Genomic DNA, 20,336 nt, shown 5'->3' on the forward strand with positions numbered 1-20,336 from the left:
GACAGTGCAGTGACTTTGTTAAATTAATGTTTAAGGGGGCATAGGGTGTCATATGGTTTAGTTGTATGTAGTTCAATAGCAGACCTCAAGAGAAGTTGAAAAACAGAAGATTATTATTTGCAGGTCCTAGAAGAACTATGTGGCATGCCTCTCAGGCAGTGATTTTCAAACTTTTTCATCTGATGGCGCCCACAGACTGCATACAGTGGTACCTCCGTACTCATTGTCAGTTTGTTCTGGAACTTGTGACAAGTGCTGATACCAAGTACCAAATGATGAAGTGTTTTCTCTTGCGAGGAGGTGTCGCAACTCTTACAAGTTCTAGCATGTGCGACGAGTCCCGAGCAAGCACTTGTTCCCCAAGTGCTGGAACATTTTTTTCTCATCAAAATGCAATGGGTACGGGGTTTGATGAATTGGGAAGCCTAGGACTACCAAGGTCTGACTGTAATTACCAAAATTCTGCAGCATACCAAAATATATATTTTATTTGCTGATCTGACAAGAAGTAGATATCATTTTGATTCATTCACACCAGACTGCAATTGTATTGGCTGTTGTCATTTTTTTGACAGTCTAAGGAAAAAGAGATCAGTGCCCCTGATTAAAGTCAGATATTAGAACACATGCTCTAAAAGTTCTTGCCGCACACCCATTGAAAATCCCTGCTCTAGGGGCCACACAGGGAGGTCAAGTCAGAGTGGAGAGAGAGGGATGGGACCTGGGTACATGCTTTTATTGGGGTCCCTGGATGGAGTGCTGTGGGGTTCCTGGGCTAAAGCTGACTGATCAATTCAAAGCAAAAGAGCAGGGTTTTGGTAAGCTCCATAGGGTTCTCATCTATCCCAAGGGGAAGGCCCCAGGAGGAAGACTGTTGATTATCCTGGCCATTGGAGAATTCATATCTGCAAAATAACCAGAGAGCAAATTATTCAAGTTCCAATATTCCACAGTCTGTGTATTTATTTTTCAAGAAGATGATGGTACTCATTTGCTTTAGGCTTTAATAAGTTAAGAATGCATATTATAATTTCTAGGAAAACCATCAAAAGAAGAGAAATATTGATAATCACGGTTTGATTCCCAGTCAGGGCACATGCCCGGGTTGCAGGCAGGTTCCCTGCAGGCCAGTTCCCAGCAGGGGACGCACAAACGCAACCATACATTGATGTTTCTCTCCTTCTCTCCTTCCCTTCTCCTCTAAAGATAAATAAATAAATAAAAATTAAAAAAAAAGATTAATTATTAAAAAAAAGAAGAGAAATATTATATAACTTTCAAGCTGACAGAACATAAGAAAATGAAATAAAGTCAATTCAAAAAATGGTAAAAAAACAAAAAAGGAAAACGTAAAATGGTAGAGTAAATAGAAAGGCAAAGCTAGGATGATGGAAGAAAGAACTATATATGTACATCAGTAATTACATTGAAATAGAAACGGACTAAGTATAGTAAGTAGTTCAAAGACAAGGGTACTCAGACACAATGTAGCTTTACGCTAGCTCTGTGTGTATGGAAAGGAGTTGTAAACCTTTTAGTTGAGAGACATTTTCAGAGGTAATAGGAACCTTCTGAATATCATACTTTAGGGGTTAAAATGTGTGTATGACACAAGTAAGGAACAACTAAAGCAATGAAAAAATACTTTATTCAGAATATATACAATGAATAAAGTAAAGCCTTGTATATTATCATTAAGTTGGTAATTTTTCCTCCCTTTGATAATTCAATTACCCTATTAGTACAAAGCAGTTTTTTAAACTGCAAACTACACCTAATTATCATGATTTAAGGATCACTGTGGGATAATCACACTATTCACCATAGAAACTGAAATATATAAAAGAACGGAAGCTGTAGAATTATTGGTAATTTTACTAATCTCACCATAAGATTACTCTGAGTTGCTTATAACCCTAAAATTTGATTGAAATTATAGAATATCATCTTTGTTTTATTGTCATTTTTGCTCTAGATTTTATATTTAAAATGTATTTACATGGCACATCTGTTTTGTGTTTGTTTATCAGTATGTCTCTCTATGGTATGTCTCTCTATGATATGGTAGGGCAGGAAGTTAAACTTGTTTTCACTGGGGGCCACATCAGCTTTGCTGTTGCCTTCAAAGGGCTGAATGTAATTTTAGGACTGTATAAATGTAACTGCTCCTTAACAGTTAAGCAAGAGCTTGGTAAAAAACAAACAAGGTGCTGGGCCAGATAAAACAAAGTAGAGGGCCAGATTCAGCCGGTGGGCCTTTTGTTTGCCACCTGTGCCCTAGGGAAAAATAAGCTCTTTTTGTTGTAGACAGGGTGGGGACACTTTACAGGCACCTTTTGATAATCTCCTTTTAGAGAGAGTTAAGCTACATGTTTTTGATTCAGTTGTTTATTTCTAGGTTACTCTTGTTAAGTAGATTTAAGGCTCTAGTTTCTTTAGATTCTTGTAATCCATAGATCTTCCAGGATTTGTACTTAGATTTCTATTAGATATTCAAAATCAACATGCCCAACATAACTGATGTTGGGTTAACTTTCTGGCTGCCTTCCCTTGGAAGCATGATGAAGTAGAATGTCATTCTTGATACGGGCAGCACCAATTATATAAAAAATGACCCAGATAAAAATTCTGTCCTGTCTAGGTGCTCTGAAAATGACGTATATATACTGTTTGGAAGCCATAGTTTTGGACTTTCCCAAAACTATGGGAAATTCTTATAACAGAACATGTCTTTTTTGAGTCCCTCTTAGCTTTGCTCATAAGATTGCTTCAAGAGATATTGACTCTTATGGAATATGGCTGGTATCTAAGCCAAGGTGGGCCTCACGGTTACCTGTGAAGGTCACCATCATTTTGTGACTGGATTACTAAGAAAGCTTACTAAACATGGTCCATCTAGTTTGTTCTTCACCACAGCAGTCCATTCTCAATGAAACTACAATAGTGATTCTTTTAATACATCTCTGCCCATAAGTCTACGTCGACAAGCATAAGTTTCTCAAACTAATTTTTTGGTGTGTGTGTGCGCTTGTGTGGCAGTAAACTCATTTGTGAAGCAGGCATTTCTCCCAAATTTTAGATTTTCTAGGCATATATTTGTTGTAGTACCAAAAAACTTAGTTTTCTTGATAAAATGTTAGTGTTCACAGATAGCTTTTATGGATGTCTGATACAAATTAGGTTTGTTTGGACTTTCTCACACTTCATGCTTTCATCTTTTATGATTACTATACCTTTTTGTATTTAATGGCTATCAATAGCAATTGTAATTGTCGACCTGTCCTTTTTCACCTCCATAAACATGGCCCGGATTTACTTAGTTTTTGTGGATTGTGTATCCTGGGATGAAAGTAGCACAGTTTTATTCATAGTCAGCAATGAGGATTAAAAAAAAAGTAGGTTATTTACTCTATAATAATTGTTTCTTTCTTTTTATTTATTTATTTTTGCTAGACTTTTTATACTACTCCCTATGAAATGGCATATGTTAACTATCTCCTTGTATAAATCGCTTCTGAAGAAGCAAGATTTTTCATCTCTTTTCATGAACTTGAGAACTTTCATGGAATATTCCTCCAAATGGTATGATGTGATGGAGAGTGGGCAGAAAGAAGTGATATTAGGAGTCAGGGAAAGTCCATTTAGTCCTAATCTGTTACTATTAGCAGGAAAATCTAGGCCACACACTTGAATTTTTTGGGTTTCAGTAAGTGTAAAATGTAAAACTTCTGTATGTTGCTGTGGCTTCTGACACTGGGATTTTGTGGCCAGGTGAGAAGTTTGGCACGCTTTCTCCAAAGAGGCCTTGGAGATGGGCAGTTATTTTCTTGTTAAATTTGCTTCTGTTCAAGGTTGGGAATTGGGCTTTGCAGACTTGGTAATCTAATTTTGTCAATGTATTGAGAATAGAGTCATCTCTCAGAAGCAAACTCAGTTTATAAAATTTAAATATAAAAACAGAATGTTAATTTATTAACTTACAGTGAGAAATTTCTCTGCTGGAGAATGGAATACTGAGTCCATTCTGTGCCTGTAGTTGAAACAAATGGTAAACCACTCTATGATCAGAAGGTGTGTGGCGAACATGGAATTAGAATAGAGTTACATATAGAGTTTGGATATTTCTAACTTATGATTTAGATAACAAAAAGAAGATATTTTAAGTTCAAGAAACGTAGTAATCAAGTCAAAAGTTTTCACATACATTGTAAAACTCAAGAGTGGCATGGACTGACAGAAAGAAAATGGTAAGAATAGTAGAATAAGAGAAGAAAACTGCAATTGAAAAAAGAAAAGTACACGTGGAAGGCAGAGTAGAAAATAATCTCCATAGTTTAAAGAGAATGAAAATTGTAGCAAGTTTTATATTGAAGGTTTTAAGAGCAAGAGGAAAGGAGAAATAATTGTGACCTGCAATTTTGCTAATATTCACATACTATAATTAGATTCCTTTGCCATTTGATTAACTGGGAGGGTGGAAATGGACTTTCAGCTAGTTTTGTTTTACTTTATTGGCTTTGTTTTCCATTGGCAGTTGGATATAGTTAAGTTTATTTGAGGACTGCTGGTTTTTATTCTTTTAGTTGGCATTGTTAAATTACTGTATATATCCTAGCTTTCTTTTTTAAGCTTTCTTTTCTTTTAAGCTTTTAATAACAAGAAACTTCAGTTGTTGGTATGATTTAAATATACATTTTATTGAGAAAGTTAGTTTTATTAAATTCTTAAGTTTTCATCTTCCTTTTTGTACTTTATGCTCTTACTATTAAGTGGTTTATTTTATTTCCTTGTTTTGTATTTTTGTTTATTTACATACTAGAACACACACACACAGGCAGACAAACCCCAAACCCTACATGGCTTTAACTTTTTTAATGCATTTAATCTTTGTGATGTAGAGAGTGTAAGTTTTGGGGGCAAATAGACATGAAATTGATTATGACTGTACAGTCTTTCAGCTGTGAGATTATGGACATAATAGTTAAACCCGAAATACTAGGCTCTGTATTTATAACATGGGTGTTATTGTAAGGATCGAATCAGTTGGCACACAAACATATTTTGCATAATGCCTGGTACAAAGTATAGACTCAGTCAGTGACAGTTCTTTCCCCTTTAGTTAGTTAGCTTAATAAATCTGAGCTATTATTTTTGATCATTGAAAAGAGAAGTTTTTTAATGAAAACTATGCTTTACATTCAGCACAAGTTTCAAGTTTATCTGATTCTGGCTCTGTTCATTATCTTTGAGTTATTTTATATTTTACAGCTCTGTATATACTGTAGAAAACTGATAGACATAAAAATTCTGTGGTGTCTAGTAGAGTTTTGATTAACTTCTATCCTTTGGAAAAACATCTTTCTTCAGTTTGTAATTTATTTCTACATTGCTTTACTCCTCATAAGTTAGTTCTATTTTGACTTTTCTTTGAAATTTTTATAACTTTTGCCTGGTTCCCTCCTTGTATGAATAGAATAAAAAAATCACATGTATTTGTTTTATATCTTTATGAGTAAAATTTTACCTTTTTAGGAAAATTATATTTTTATATTACATTTCAAATATTTAATGTTCAAAATAATTTTGAAGAAATGTCTAAATAAGTCCTGAAGGGTAAATTGGTTTATTAAATGCTTATTAAGTGCAGTGCACTAATATTTTATGTTAATCATTTGATATTTCGGATGTTCTAACAGTGATAGCAACTCTACTAGTAATGACAAGTCTTTTCATAATATCCAACTACTTTATTTTTAGAGGAGGGGCAGGGAGGGAGAAAGAGAGAGAGAGAGAAACATTGATGTGAGAGGGCAACTTCAGTCACTTGCTTCTCAAAGGTGCCCCAGCTGGGGACTAAACCTATAACCCAGGCATGTTCCCTGAGTAGGAATCAAACTGGTGACCGTTTGCTTTACAGGACAGTGTTCTACCAACTGAGCCATGCAGATCAGGCATATCTAACTACTAAGTACTTTAGATAAGGATTTATTCGTTTATTATTTGTTTCAATATCAATATGATATTGTTAGGGCAAACTTTCTGCTGTCAAGGATTGCATTGTATCATTCACTGCATAGTGTCTTGAGTTTGGTGTCACACTGCCATTGATTATATTTTGAATGAACAGAAAAAGGAGTCCAGAAAGAGCACAAGCACTTTTTTCCTTTAAGTGTCTCATCATGTTGTAATGAGTTTTAAAAGAAATATTTTTTCTTTTAAATTGAGGTATAATTGACATGTATCATTGTATTGCTTTCAGGTATACAAAAAATTGCCCAATATTTGTAATATTGCAAAATAATCACAGTCTAGTTAACATATGACACCATACATAGTTATAATTGTTCTTCTTGTGATGAGTACTTAGAGATTTTCTCTCTTAGCAACTTTCAAATGGAAAATACAGTATTATTATATTCCCAAGACTAATATATTTTATAACTGGACATCTGTATCTTTTGATGCCATTTACCCATTTTTCACCCACATTTCATGTTATACCTCTGACAACCACCAATCTGTTTTCTGTATATATGGGCTAGTTTTCTGTTCGTTTACTTTTTGCTTTTTTCCCTTTTTTGTTTGTTTTGATCCGCATGTGAGATTATGGTATTTGTCTTTTTCTATCTGACTTATTTCACTCACTGTAATACCCTCAAAACTCATTCATGTTGTCACAGATGACAAGATTTTCTTCATTTTTGTAGCTGAATAATATTCCATTGTGTGTGTGTGTGTGTATATATACCAAATTTTCTTTATCATTCATCTGTGGTACACTTTGGCTGTTTCCTGTCTTGCCTATTGTAAGTAGTGCTGCAGTGATCATGGGGTTGCAGTTATCTTTTTGAGTTAGTGATTTTGTTTTCTTTGGGTAAATACCCGGAAGTAGAATTGCTGGATCATATAATAATTCTATTTTTAAATTTTTGAGAAATCTGCAAACTGTTTTTTCTCTAGTGGCTGTACCAAGTACATTCCCACCAACTGTTCACAGGATTCCTTTTTCTCTGTTTCCTCACAAGCACTTTTTATTTTTTGCTTTTTTGATAATAACCATTCTAATAGGTGTGAGGTGGTGTTTCCTTGTGGTTTTGACGATCATTTCCCTAATGATTAGCGAAGATGGGTGCCCTTTCCTGTACCTGCTGGGCCATATGTATGTCTTCCTTGGGAAAATGTCTATTCAGATTCTCTGCCTAGTTTTTTATTTTGTTTTGGCTATTGAGTTATGAGCAAACATTGTTGTGTGTGTATGTGTGTGTGTGTATATGTATTAGAAAGTAGCTTGGCTTAAGTATATTGATGATTTCGAAATATTTCTTCTGTATTCTTCAAACTTGCTGGACTCATTAGGTAATAGTCTGTATTTTATTAGCTTGTGTCTCTTTTCATTTAATTTGTTTTTTGATGCTGTGAGATTTTCTTTCTGCTGTGATAATAAAGAAGCAATGTTGATTTAAATAGCTTATTTTTTATTTTCCTGTTCAAAAACTTATATTAATATGATATTTTGTGTTGCTCATGCTAGCAGTGGATTATGAGAACTCCACCTGTGTATGTCTTGGTTAGAAATTAAAAGCTTTTTTAGAAATTTGCATAATTCTAAAAATTTCTCATTAAAATTTGATATGTATGGTGTTCCCTACACAGTCCTTACCAACACACTGTTATTTCTCATAGAAACACGCTATTATTTCTCAAAGAAACAAGAGGAAGTGCAGCTTTTATTTACTGAATACTCTAGAGAATAGTAAATGGGATTTTTTTGTTAGTTTCTCTTTCTGTTAGTTCATTTTTGGTGTACAAAAATGCCACTGATTTCTGAATATTGACTTTGTATCCTGCTGCTTTGCCGAATTCACTTATTAGGTTGAGCAGTTTTCTGGTGGAGCCTATAGGGTTTTCTATGTACACTATCATGTTGTCTGCAAATAATGAGAATTTTACTTCCTTCTTCCTAATTTGGTTGCCTTTTATTTCGTCTTTTTTCTGATTGCTGTGGCTAGGACCTCCAGTACTATGTTGAATAAGAGTGGTGTAAACAAACACACTTGTTTCTGATCTTAAGGAAAAGACTTTTAGTTTTTGCCCATTGAGTGATGTTGGCAGTAGGTTTTTCATATATGGTCTTTATCATGTTGAGTTATGCTCCCTCTATTCCCACTTTGCTGGATGGTTTTGTCATAAATTGTCTCTGTATTTTATCAAATGCTTTTTCTGCAGTGATTTCACTGCAGAGAATATATCCTAAGAATCACAAAACACCAGTTCAACAGAACCTTATGCTCCCTTATGTTCATAGTAGCACTATTTACAGTAACCAAGATTTGGATACAACTAAGTGCCCATCAGTAGATGAGTGGATCCAAAAACTGTGGTACATTTACACAAAGGAATACTTCTCAGCAAAAAGAAAAGAGGGAATTTCTGCCTTTTGTGACACCATGGATGGAACTGGAGACTATTAGGCTAAGTAAAATAAGTTAGTCAGTGAAAGACAAATATCATATGACCTCACTTATAAGAGGAATCTAGTAAACAAAATAAACTGATGAGCAAAATAGAACCAGAGGCATGGAAGTATGGGATAGATGTACAGCTGTAAGTGGGGAATGGGGAGTTGGGGGCTGACAGAAAGAAGGTGAAGGAAAAGAATGCGTACATGAAGGACCCATGGACATGGACAGTGGTGTGGAGATTGACTGTGGAAGTGGGGGGCGTGCTGGGTAGAGGGAGTAAAGGGGAAAAATGGGACCTCTGTAATAGCATAAAATAATGAAACATCAAAAGTGAAAAAAACCCCAAATGTGTGTTATTTGAAGAAAAGAATAGTCTAGAGAACAATTTAAAAGTAACTAAAATGATAGAATTTCATCAATTTTACAGTCCTCTTTTTATTAAGGAAGTGACTATTCCTATTTTTTCATTTAGCTTTTTAAAACTCTAATATATTTCTTCTTAAATCTTTAATGTAGATACCTTAGATATATCTGGATATCCATTAAGTTATATGATGCATTTTTAAAATTGTGAATCAAAGGACATTCTCTGTAGGGAACCCTCCAGGGATAGATAATACTTTTTATAAACAGTGACTTTTACACTGTTTTACTCAGTTAAAAAATAAATCTTTTCATTTACTTTATATTTACTAACAAATCTTCATGTTTTGGTTTATTATTTGGAGCTTCCTCAATTCTTGAATATTCTGTTTTCCATAAATGAGTACTTTCAGTAAATAATTGATCTGCAAAAATCTCATGAATGAGCACTGAATGCTGAAAGTGGGTTCATAATAGACCCGAAAATAAATCAGGGTCTTAGAGGATATGAATGAGATGACAACTTGTGAAAGATAATCAGTTGCTTCTGATGTCCCCGTGTGATGAGAAGAATGCTGAAAAAGGGTGCCTGGCCAGAAAAGAGAGTGAATTAATGAAAATTACAGACCAAAAAGGTTTTCTAAGTTACGAGTTATAAAAACTATGACCATTTTATTGTTTTCCTCTTGAATTATTTAACTGTTAACAGAGGTAAACAGTTTTTTGTGTGTGTATAGTTAAATGCATGGATGTTTACACCTGTTTTTAGTTTAGACTCTACAGGAGTTATTCTTATGGAAACAAAACAGAGCTGACCACAGGCAGAATTACTGGAAAAAATTGCATATTACTTGGAAACTTGGTGTCCTTTGCTGATGTGGTATTCTGACGTAGTGGGCATTTTTTGTTTTTTAGAAGAGGTCCATCAGTGAAAACTGATATATCCAGTGAATTTGCTAATTGCCATTACAGAGTTAAAGATGAACTGCCATTAATTGCACTTTCGATTAGCATTATAGCTGTAAAGGAGTATATGCTGACCTTTTATCCTCTAAGCCCTAGGAAATCAACATTTGAAATGAGGCAGACTGTCTCTATACTCTGGCTTAAGACTTAAAATATATAGCAAACAAATGAGATAGCAAAAACCAAGTTTTGTAGTTCCTACTTCTTAAAAAATTTTGGCTGAGTTTGGTGCTGTTGGTCCATACTTGATCAGCCATACTTGATCCCCTGAATTCAAAGGTTTTGGGCATGACGACTAACACCAGTCAACTTTTAATAGACCACAGAATACTATAACATTTCGAAATTTTATAAATTATCTAATCTTCTTGGCTAGGTGAGAATATAATTATATTTTACATATTGGAATTTGTAATTTTCTATTAATCTTAAATTTTTCCATATATTAAGAAAACATATAACACATGTATACAATCAAAATTCTTAATAATATTTTGATTCTATATATGTGGACAGTATTTACCAATATGTATCTTTTGAGGGTGAGTTTTATTATTGGATGACTAGTCACATAAAATTCAGTGAAGATGTGTGTTTTTGAGTGTAGCGAAAAACTTAGAGGTTAAATGAATAAAATCTTGTTTCCATTTAGAGGGTAATATGTTTATATGTTCTCTTTTCTTTCACTTATTCATTTTTTCACTTCACTTTATTTATAAAATTAAACAAATTTCTGAAAAGACCCACTAATTACTCATATGTTGAAAGCACGTGTAAATTATAGTCATTTTAGGTTCAACTTTCCTTATGTCTGCAGTAAGTATTGATGTGACTAGCAGGACTGCAGAAAGACTAGCAACTCCAAATCTTGTTTACTGGTCTGGAGTGGATTTTTGGCATCTTTTCACAAAAAGCATCATTCTTCAAGTAGACTTATTGGTCCCTATTAGTCTTTCATTTGGATTAGGTTGTTTTCCCCCTAACTTACATATTCAGAACAAGTTTCGATCTGTGAAAATATATAGCCCATGGAAATGTAGTACCACAACCAGGAGGGCATTGAAACAAGAAGTCTTCAGCACTGTGTTTTTAAGCATGTCTGTTTTATATTTATTATATTCAAAAATTGCACCCATGAATCTACTGTTTAACTTAAGACAATCACATTATCAGTTCTAGGACTGTTCTTCTGCTGCGTTCCTGTGCTTTTCCCCAGAGGAAACCACGACCCTAAAAATTTGTTGTCATTTCCTTGATTTTGTAAAAATCATTTTATTTATATATATATATTTATATATTATATGTATATAAAGAAAAGTTTTGCTTATGTGCCTTATAAAATTGGGTTAATACTATGTGAACTCTATGGGATTTACTTGTTTTTGTATTATTTACCTTATCTCATATAAAAAAGAATAGCATTATGTTGTTTTGAGATACATATCATTTCCCCATTTTCAGAAGAAGAATCTGTGGTTTAGATGGGTTTGTGTAATTTGTCAGTGGTTGCATAGCAGATAAGTCGTTGCTATAGTTGGAATGTAAAACCATTTCTGACTCTATAGCTGTGGCTTTTACTCAAGCAGTAATATTGTGAGGTCACAGAGGTATGAAACAGTATGACATAATCAGTAACTGTTGGTTGCACAGTGTGATTAGATTAAAGTTAGCCCTTAGTGGTATCATTCTGGCTTGGACAAATAGCTCATTGAGATACTATAAACTAAAATGGAAAATATAAAGCAAAGCATGCTTATATAAGATGATGGGTAAGTTTGATGTACATACTAGATAGCTGTATGGATCTGGAGGTCTGCAGAATGGTTAGTGCTAAGGATATGAATTTAGGTATCATTAGCTTATAGGTGATAATTTAAATAATAGATTTCGAAAGACGTAAGAGTAATGCAAATATTGAGACCAGAGTATGAAGGAAACACTGAATTTTAAGACTGAGTGGAGAAAAAGCCTGGAAAGAAAATAAGAAAATATAGGCAAAAATTAGGAGGAAATCAAGGATATAATGGTACACAGATGCCAAGGGAAATTGTAAGGTAAAGGGAGAGTCGTTAGTATTAGTGTTCTGGAGAACTAAAAAAAGATAAAATAAGAAGTTCATTTTATTTAATAGCAACCTATAAGAGGCTTCTTTTTTTGAATTAAAACTAAAAATTACAAAATTTTTAAACAACTGATAAGGGTCTTAATTGAAGTGTTCAAGTCAAGTGATGAGGGCTAGGTGAAGAAGAAAATTGACAGGCTCATTTGTAGATAAAACCATTGGATTTGAAGGGAAAGTGTGACAGGTGGTAGTAGCGAAAGGTCTGAGGCTGAGCTTGCCTCTCTCTTGTGCCCTCTTCCCACTTCCCTCCTTCAGCCTCTCCCTTTCCCTTTTTTATCTCTTTGCTTCCTTCCCCTCTCCCTCCCTTTATTCTACCACTTTCCCCTTCAACTTCTAATATGACATACTAGAACATTTAATGTTCTAGTTTGATTATCTAACTTTGGTCAGCATGCCATCTTGTGTTAGATTTTGGCTATAAATATGAAAACGTAAAGATATTTGTAAATGTTCAGGTGTTAGATCAGAATGATATTTTCAACAGTTTCTTGAATCCAGGGTCATAGTCATACGTACATTTTATGCTTACAAGTAAACATACTTCTATAATGAAATTTAATCTTTGAAATAATAGTGAAAGTGGTATCAGCACAGTGCTAAAAGATTTACATATCTTTTTGTCAATTTATGCCTGATAGGTAAATCTGTGCCAACTCTACAGATGAGGAAACTGAGGGAAGTAAATTTGCCACTTGCTCTATACCTGGTGAGGCAGTTAGGGTCCAGAGTCTGAGGTCTTAATAACAGGACTGGATTCCCTCTTACTGTATATGATAGTATTGATTTCATACCTTTAAAATTAATAATATTTTTGTTATAAATTGTAGTTTAGAATTAGAAAGAATGTTTTGACATTTCAGAGAAATCTGTTAACATATGGACTTGTGAAAATAGTCATTTCTTTTTCAGAAATTTCTAAGAAAGTTACTGAAATTTTGTAGAAACTTCTTTCTAAGAAAGCAATTTTTGAAAAAGGTATATCAAATACAAATATGACTTGAAATTCTAGTTTTCTGTATTTTAGTTAAAACAGTGAAATTCTTATGGGAGAATCTAGAATACCTTATTGAGTATGGAAAATACTATTTCAAAAACAACGTTGCTATAAAAGCATAGGTAAGAAAAGAAAATGATCCCATAGGATGCCAATCAGAAATTGATGTATTTTCTAGTTTATTAATACCTAATTACCATATAAATATTTTTCTTCAGGCAAAAATGCAATTTGCATTGTGAGCTGCCTTCCAGAAATTATGGTAGAACTTCGCTGACGTTGCCACTGATGCCAATGTGGAGTAAAGGTCTTTATAATATAGAAAGTTAGAACATGTAAATGATTATTGCTAAAAATACTCTTCTTAAACTTTAAAGCATATAGTAAGCTCAATGTATTTGAATTTTTAGAAAGAACATTTGAAAGTAAAGTAAATTTTGCCCTCATCAATTGGCTTTCCTTTTGTGACTTTTGTTATTGAACCAATCACAATCTAATGTTTTGTTGCAAAACTAATTACAGAATTGTTAGAAAAACATCGGTTTTCTAAAAAACATTCAATAAACTAACAATGACTTTAATGTGAAAAGTCTTTTGTTGTTGAAAAATAAGTTAACCCAGAGGCAGTTGCTATTAATTATTTTAAAGTAATTCTTTTCCCCTTAGCTCACTTTGTTGTAATAAATAATTGATTTGACTTGACTACAGAGGTCATAAGCTCACTGAGTACATAAATGCCTGTCTTGCTCACTGCTCTCTTCTCAGTGCCTAGTTAGTGCCTGTCTGTGCCTGGCACTTACAGGTATGCTAGTGCTTTGTGTTAACTAATTCGGCAAATAGGTAATAGGTTTGAATGCTTTCTCTGAGTTGGAAATGCACTTCTTACGGTAATGTATTAGATAAACACTGAGGCATTATTATTAAATTATTCTGTTTGCCTGAGTCTCATGTGGAAATGTCCTGTTAAAGTAAGAAACACTTGTTTTAGATTTTAGTCCTTCAAGAATAGTTATGGAATCCTCATTTTCAGTCATTTTGCTTTCAACTTTCCTTATCTTTCCCCTTTCCCTCCCTCTGCTGTCTTTATTCCCTGTAACCTGTGCTTTATTTCCTCTCTAATCATTTTGTTTGTTTGTTTTCCTTTAGTATCTGGAGTCCATCTTTCTCCAGCTTCTCCTGCGATTGTGCTGGACCATGACCACTCTTCCCCTTCAGTTGGCTGCCTCTCTTCTGAGCTCATCGTTTCATCACCGGAGATGACACATGCTGACAACAGCGTTGTCAGCCAGACTGTTCCAAAAACACCGGTAAAGGCAGTGATATTTTTATAGGAAATTTGCATGCTTAAAAGAACTGCATACTGACTTAATCAAAGCTTTAAAATTTTTCTGATTTCTTTTTATGTCTTTCCTGAAAAATATTTCTGTAGACATTCTAACATTGAGGCTAATATCTAGAATTTAAAAAACTGAATAATGTATTTGTTTTGTGGAATAATTGCAAGGTATTTAAGTAGCCTTAGTTACCAAAATATGGTTTGAGTATTTCATTTATTAAAATTGGCTTCGTTTTGCACTTCAAATCTTCTACTTCAAAAGGGAAAGTAAGAACAAAAAAAGAATAACGGTTTCTCTCTTCAGGGATGCTTATTATAGTTTTTCAAGTATTAGAGTGTTCTTTGCGATTTTAGAGTGAAATCCAAAAAGGTAACAGTTCTGGGGTTTATTCATTCAAATATTTGTTGATTTAGGCATCGTGCTAGATGTTAGATGTCGTCTAGATTTCTCAAGGGCTATATACCCAATTGAGTCACTTGTTATCTTCTAGAAAGTGATAATTAATGAGAGAGTGTTGATAAATCTCAAATTCGGATTTAAAATTTAAATACAAGCAAATTCTGGGTGTGTGTGTAAATCCAAGGACTGGTGGGTATCAGATGTGTCTATACATTTTCAAGGTTAAGATAAAGTTTTCAGTTTTCAGTGCTTTGTTTGCAGAGTAATAAATACCACTTTAAACTCTAAAGTTTAGAGGAAATTTTGTGTCTTACTGCAAAGATTAGGTTGTTGTAACAGTTTGAGGTCTTCTGTTGATTTACTTAGAGGGTGAAATAATTTCAGAACCCTTGCTACAACTTAATTTCCAAATGTGGTTTCTAGTGCCCTTTGGATGTTTTCATTATTGGTGCAGTGTAAACTTTTCCCTCTTGTATATTTTTTTTTAATGTGGTTTAGATTCAGCAATCAACACACACTGATCTGGATATCTCACTTTTTCCATTGGGTTTAACTGATGAGAAAAGTAATGGAACAATTGCTCTTGTGGATGATTCTGAGGATCCTGGAGCCAACGTATCAAACATACAGCTTCAGCAGAAAATTTCAAGTCTGGAGATGAAACTTAAAGTTTCTGAAGAAGAAAAACAGAGAATTAAAAAGGTGTATTCACATTTTCCTAAAAAAATAAGTGTTTGAATGTTACATTCTGGAAATAGGATATAATCCCAATCTCTGATTACAAACTCATCAGTGAGTGGGAGAAGATACAGTTCTCCTTAGCAAGCAATAGTTTTAAATCAGTCATTAGAGTTTATCACTTAGAAGGCTTTGATAAGGAATCTCTTGTCTTAAATGTGTACTTTTAAAGATATTAACATCTTTTACTGGGCTTATTTTCTAACTAACCCTTTTTTTCTAGTTTGTTCTTATTTGCTTTGAAAGTAGGTAGTATTGTTTTTCTCATACAGTCTCAAACATTGGTGAGTTTATCCCAGGCTATTTACTTATACCGCACTTGCTCCTATGTGAGTCAGGTGTCATGGGGTATGACAAGAGTACTTAGATATATAGCTATTTTAGTACATTATTTATTTGTGGTCTCATTCCTCTTTCCTGCAAAAAGACTATAGCAAATTTATAGAAAGTATATGTTGAAATAGATTGTGTTGATTGCAATTAGTTTAGATGCTTTTATTCATTTATTAGCATGAATAACTTTAGTGTTAGAAGCATATAATCTATAATAACATTGAACTCCCTGTGGGCTTTTTTTCTACCAAACATTTTCTGGTATGTTCATTGAAAAAACTAAATGTATTTCATACGATTACATATTATATAATTTGTGGTTGGATTTCTTTTTTAGGATGTGGAACTGTTGATAGAAAAGCATAGTGTCTTGGAAAAAGATTTCCTTAAAGAGAAAGAGCAAGAGGCCATTTCATTTCAAGATAGATACAAAGAACTCCAGGTAAACCATGTGTGCTTACAACTTAATATATAGGTGTTTTGATGAAGTATGTACTATAATTTCAAAAAGTGCTCAATAAAAACTGGAATGATTGGAATGAACAATCAGTGTGTAAAATATTGACCAACATGGATGAATTTAATGATAAATGTCGTTGTGAAGAGTATCAATCTATGAGAAGCTGTGAGGGTTGTTTGAAACTCAGTTTAGTGAAAAATATTCTGCTTCTGATGGATAAAATATGGGATTTAGGCAGTCTCATTTTTCTTATTTGTGATTATGTTTTAAAAGAGTTTAGAATCTTATAAATCCCAAATTGAGATATTTAACCTTTTTCATATATTATAATCCTCCTTTTCTTTGCCTCCTCAACTTTCCTTAATAATCTTGTTTTTTTCCTGTTCTTCCCCCTCTCAGTAAATGGCAACTCTTTCCACTTGCTAAGGCGGAAAATGGCATTTGCCCTTTTTTGTACTTACTCCATGTCCGTTCCTTCAGGAAAAGCTGTTGGCTCTACCTTCAAAACATCCAGATTTGGACTATTTGTCATTATGGTCAGTGCTACCAACCTATTCTAGGCCATCCTTATTTCTCCCTTGGAACAGTAAAGTGTCTTCTAACTAATCTTTATGCTTTTATTGTTGCCTCTGTATAGACTGCTCTCTACCTTGTAGCCACTATGATATCTTTAATACTTAGAGCTGATTGCCATTTGTCTTCTCTGAAACTTTTAGTGTCTTCTCATCTCACCCAAACTACAGGTCAAGTGAGTCCTTCATTCCCTACAATGCATGGCAATGCCCTATATTCTCCTTTATGCTTTCTTCCTCTTTCCCTTGTCTTTTGTCATTTTGCTTTATCTCTATCCCTGAAATAGTCTTTTAATTTCCTGCATTTTCTCTTTTTACATATCATCCAGGTCATCCGGCAGGTATCACCTTATCACCTTCCCAGGTAAAGCTGGCATCCCCTCCCAACTTTTCCATACTATGCTTTTGTTTTCCTCCTTAGCACTTTTCCATTTGACCAACTTGTTTTTTGTCTAGGTTATTTTAATAGTCTCCTAAGTAGTCTTCTAGCTTCTACTGTTGTTATTCTCCTTAATGAGTCTTTATTTCAGAATGTAGTGTTTTTAAAATGTGAATCAAATCATTTCCCAGCCTCAGTTCACATTCTCCTTCCAGTGTAAATCCTTTGGTTTCTTCACCTTTTCCAGTTTACCCTGGTTGTTTACTTACACTGCACTTCATGGTAAGGGCCAGGGGAATGTGTGCATCTCTCTGTGGGGCGGATTCCTTGGCTGATGGAGTGGCCCGTGGAGGGAAATGGTTTATGATTTAGTCCGAGTCTCTCTGCCTGGAATGCCTTACCTCTAGATATTTACATAGCTCTGTTAAAAATGAGGCAAAACACGAAAATAAGGAAAAGGCTGAGTAGTGTGTTCTTTCAGTATTTGTGGGAACATCATTTAATAGATCTACCCAAGGATTATGTAGGAGATTGTACTTTGTTTGACTCATGCTTTATTAATATTACATGCTAATTATATATTTTTCAGAGACAGTGCAAACAATTTCTGTTTGGTAGAAAAGATAATCCTATAGGAGGACAATCAGCAGTTTTTTCCTCTAGCCTAGCACTTTTTCTTGTCTAACCATCCATGATTTAAATTATATGAATACATAAGTACATATATTGATATATACCTTCAAATGAACTTTGAACCAGTCTTTTTTTAACATTTTTTATTTATTTATCATTAGAAGGGAAGGGAAGGAGAGAGGGAGAGAAATATCAATGTATGGTTGCTTCTCATGCGTCCCCTGTTGAGAACTGGCCTGCAACCGCGATCTTTTGGTTCACAGGCCTGTGCTCAATCCACTGAGCTATACCAGCCAGGGCCGAACCAGTTTTAACTTCTGATTTATTTAGTCTTTTTTTAAATATATTTAATTATTGTTGTAACAGTTGACACTCCACCGAAAGGAACTTTTTATCCCTTTACAAAAAACAGGTATGCTTTGAATTGTTGATCAAGTCAGGTTGCCAGTTGTAAATGAATTACTCTAATAGGGATGCACAAGGGCTTGAATGATACCAATGTGTTAGGTTAGGGAGTATGAGACAAGTTTAGTCTTAAATAAGTGATTTATTCATTAATAAGTGAACAGAAGAAATCTTTGATGTATGTTCACTTTATATTTATGTGTGTCATATTTTAACTTTTTGAAAATTATACTCTAAGAAGTCTCAGAGAATCTTCAGATAGCTACTTCTTTTGTGGAGGCTTTCTTTCTTTGCACCGTAGAAAACGAGAACTGTATACATGCTCAGCATTCCCTAGCTTCTTTTCTTTGCTTTTTGGCCCCTTCCTCATAGCATTTATCTCCACCTGTTCTTTTATTTTGATTTGTTTATTTTTTGTTTTACCCACCAGAGTGTGAGGTCCATGAAATCAGGAACTTTCTTTTCTTGTACCTAGAGCAATGTCTGGCATATCGTGTGGGCTCAATTAATATACTTGAATGAATGTGAACTACTATCATACACCCTGTGCACCAAGGGCTAATTACATTGTGTACAGAGACAACTGCCAGCCTCATACTTGGAACTGAGGCGCTTATTAGAAGGCACAGTGCTGAGTACTGACAGAACTTGGAGCTTTCTTCTGTCTACATTGACTAACTTTTTCTGAGCCCTGTAGTGTGATGTATACCTTTATAAGTTTAGTTTCTCAATCTATTAATGAGACCATACCCAAGAAACCATCTAGGATCTGATCTAGGACAGCACAAGATTTTCATAATAAAGAGATATAAACGTCAAGTGGCATTATCATTGATTTACTGCTTTTACTATTAATAGTGATAATTTAATAGTTACAACTTGAGTCTTCAAAACTAATATTCATTTTGAAAAGATCTTCCTTTTACAGGAAGCAGTACTTCCAAAGAAATATCTTTTCAGATGATTTTAGTTCAGTACTAAAAAGGACCTCTCTCCTTTTTATACCATGTGATTAAAAGAAGAAATTAATTTATGGAGTATTTTATCACCTAGGAGGAATGAGTGATAGGAAAATGTGCTAGGAGGTCTCATAGTCAAGTTGAACTCAAAGGCAGGCATGCTGTTCAGCTGATACAGGTAACCTCTGCCTTTTTGAAGGTATGCCTTTGTTCGCTTTTATGAAAAACCTACATTAGTACCTGTTTTCTAAAGAGGATTTTAGCTTTTATTTTTAAAAAGGCAAAAAGTGAAAATAGTGCTAAGTGCTTGTTTTGGTATGATGAGTGGTTTTTAATGCTATCCTGCACATTGTGGGTATTTGTGTAAAGTACTGTATTTTAACAGGCCTCTGGTAGGCCAGGCCGCTCCACCTGACACTGCACGGGTTGGATGCCACTTTGTTAGTGCAGGTGCAGGGTGAGATTGCAGATTTCCTGCTCAGCCTCCTTTGACACCCTGGGTAGAAGGAGTGCCTCCTTCCTCCAGGGAGAAAGTGGGATTTCAGGCCCCCACCAGGCCTTGTCTTGGAGGAGGATGGGCACTCTGTAGCTGTTTGCTTGTGCTAACACCCTGGAGCCAGGAGGCCTTGTTACTTCTGAACGGTTGACAGTTCTGTCTCCCCACTAAGCTTCTTCTCTCACAGGGAGGGTGGGGGAGATGGAGCCTCCTTACTTATGGGAGGGGACGCATGTCCTAAAAATGCCTCCGCACCCCATGGTTTTCTGTCACCACCTCAGGGGTCAGCCAGGGCAGCACTTTATAGCTGGCTGAGGGTGGAGGTCTGGGCTCAGCACTCTGGCCTTAGCTCATTGAGCAGGAGGGGTCATATTTTTTCCCGTGGGGTATGGCTATCAGAGGGTGTTGTTTATCTAAAAGTGTCCTTTTCTGCCCCTTTCATGGTTCTTTGGCTGGAGAGGGATGGCATTTCTGGAGGATGTTTTTGTTTGTGCCCTTTGGCATTTCCTGGTTGCTGGCTACCTTATTATATGAGGCTAATAGGAAACTCAGAATTTACTGCTCTGTCATTCCTTGGGTCCTCAGGTCCCACGGTGGTCTTCCTTTCTACCACCTTCCAAAATCTTCCTACATTTGTTTTAAATATAATGTCAGGCCTTTTAGCTATCCTTATTCATAAACGTAGAGAGGAGTCCATCTCCTTCATCTTAGTCTGGAA

General features: G+C 34.7%; 1 protein-coding gene across 2 annotated transcripts in view; it reads left to right on the forward strand.

Moving 5' to 3' along the window:
• The window catches only part of CCDC91 (coiled-coil domain containing 91), a 277,346-nt gene that overhangs the window by 68,962 nt on the left and 188,048 nt on the right, over window positions 1–20,336 (forward strand). For both annotated transcript variants that reach the window (XM_037144864.2, XM_053661500.1), the window contains exons 4-6: window positions 14,054–14,214; window positions 15,142–15,345; window positions 16,052–16,156. In XM_037144864.2, the coding sequence (XP_037000759.2) occupies window positions 14,054–14,214; window positions 15,142–15,345; window positions 16,052–16,156 (470 nt within the window). The remainder of the gene's footprint in view (window positions 1–14,053; window positions 14,215–15,141; window positions 15,346–16,051; window positions 16,157–20,336) is intronic.

Source organism: Artibeus jamaicensis, unplaced genomic scaffold, assembly GCF_021234435.1.
Source record: "Artibeus jamaicensis isolate MK-2021 breed Jamaican fruit bat unplaced genomic scaffold, CSHL_Jam_final contig_233, whole genome shotgun sequence".
Classification (NCBI taxonomy): Eukaryota; Metazoa; Chordata; class Mammalia; order Chiroptera; family Phyllostomidae; genus Artibeus; species Artibeus jamaicensis.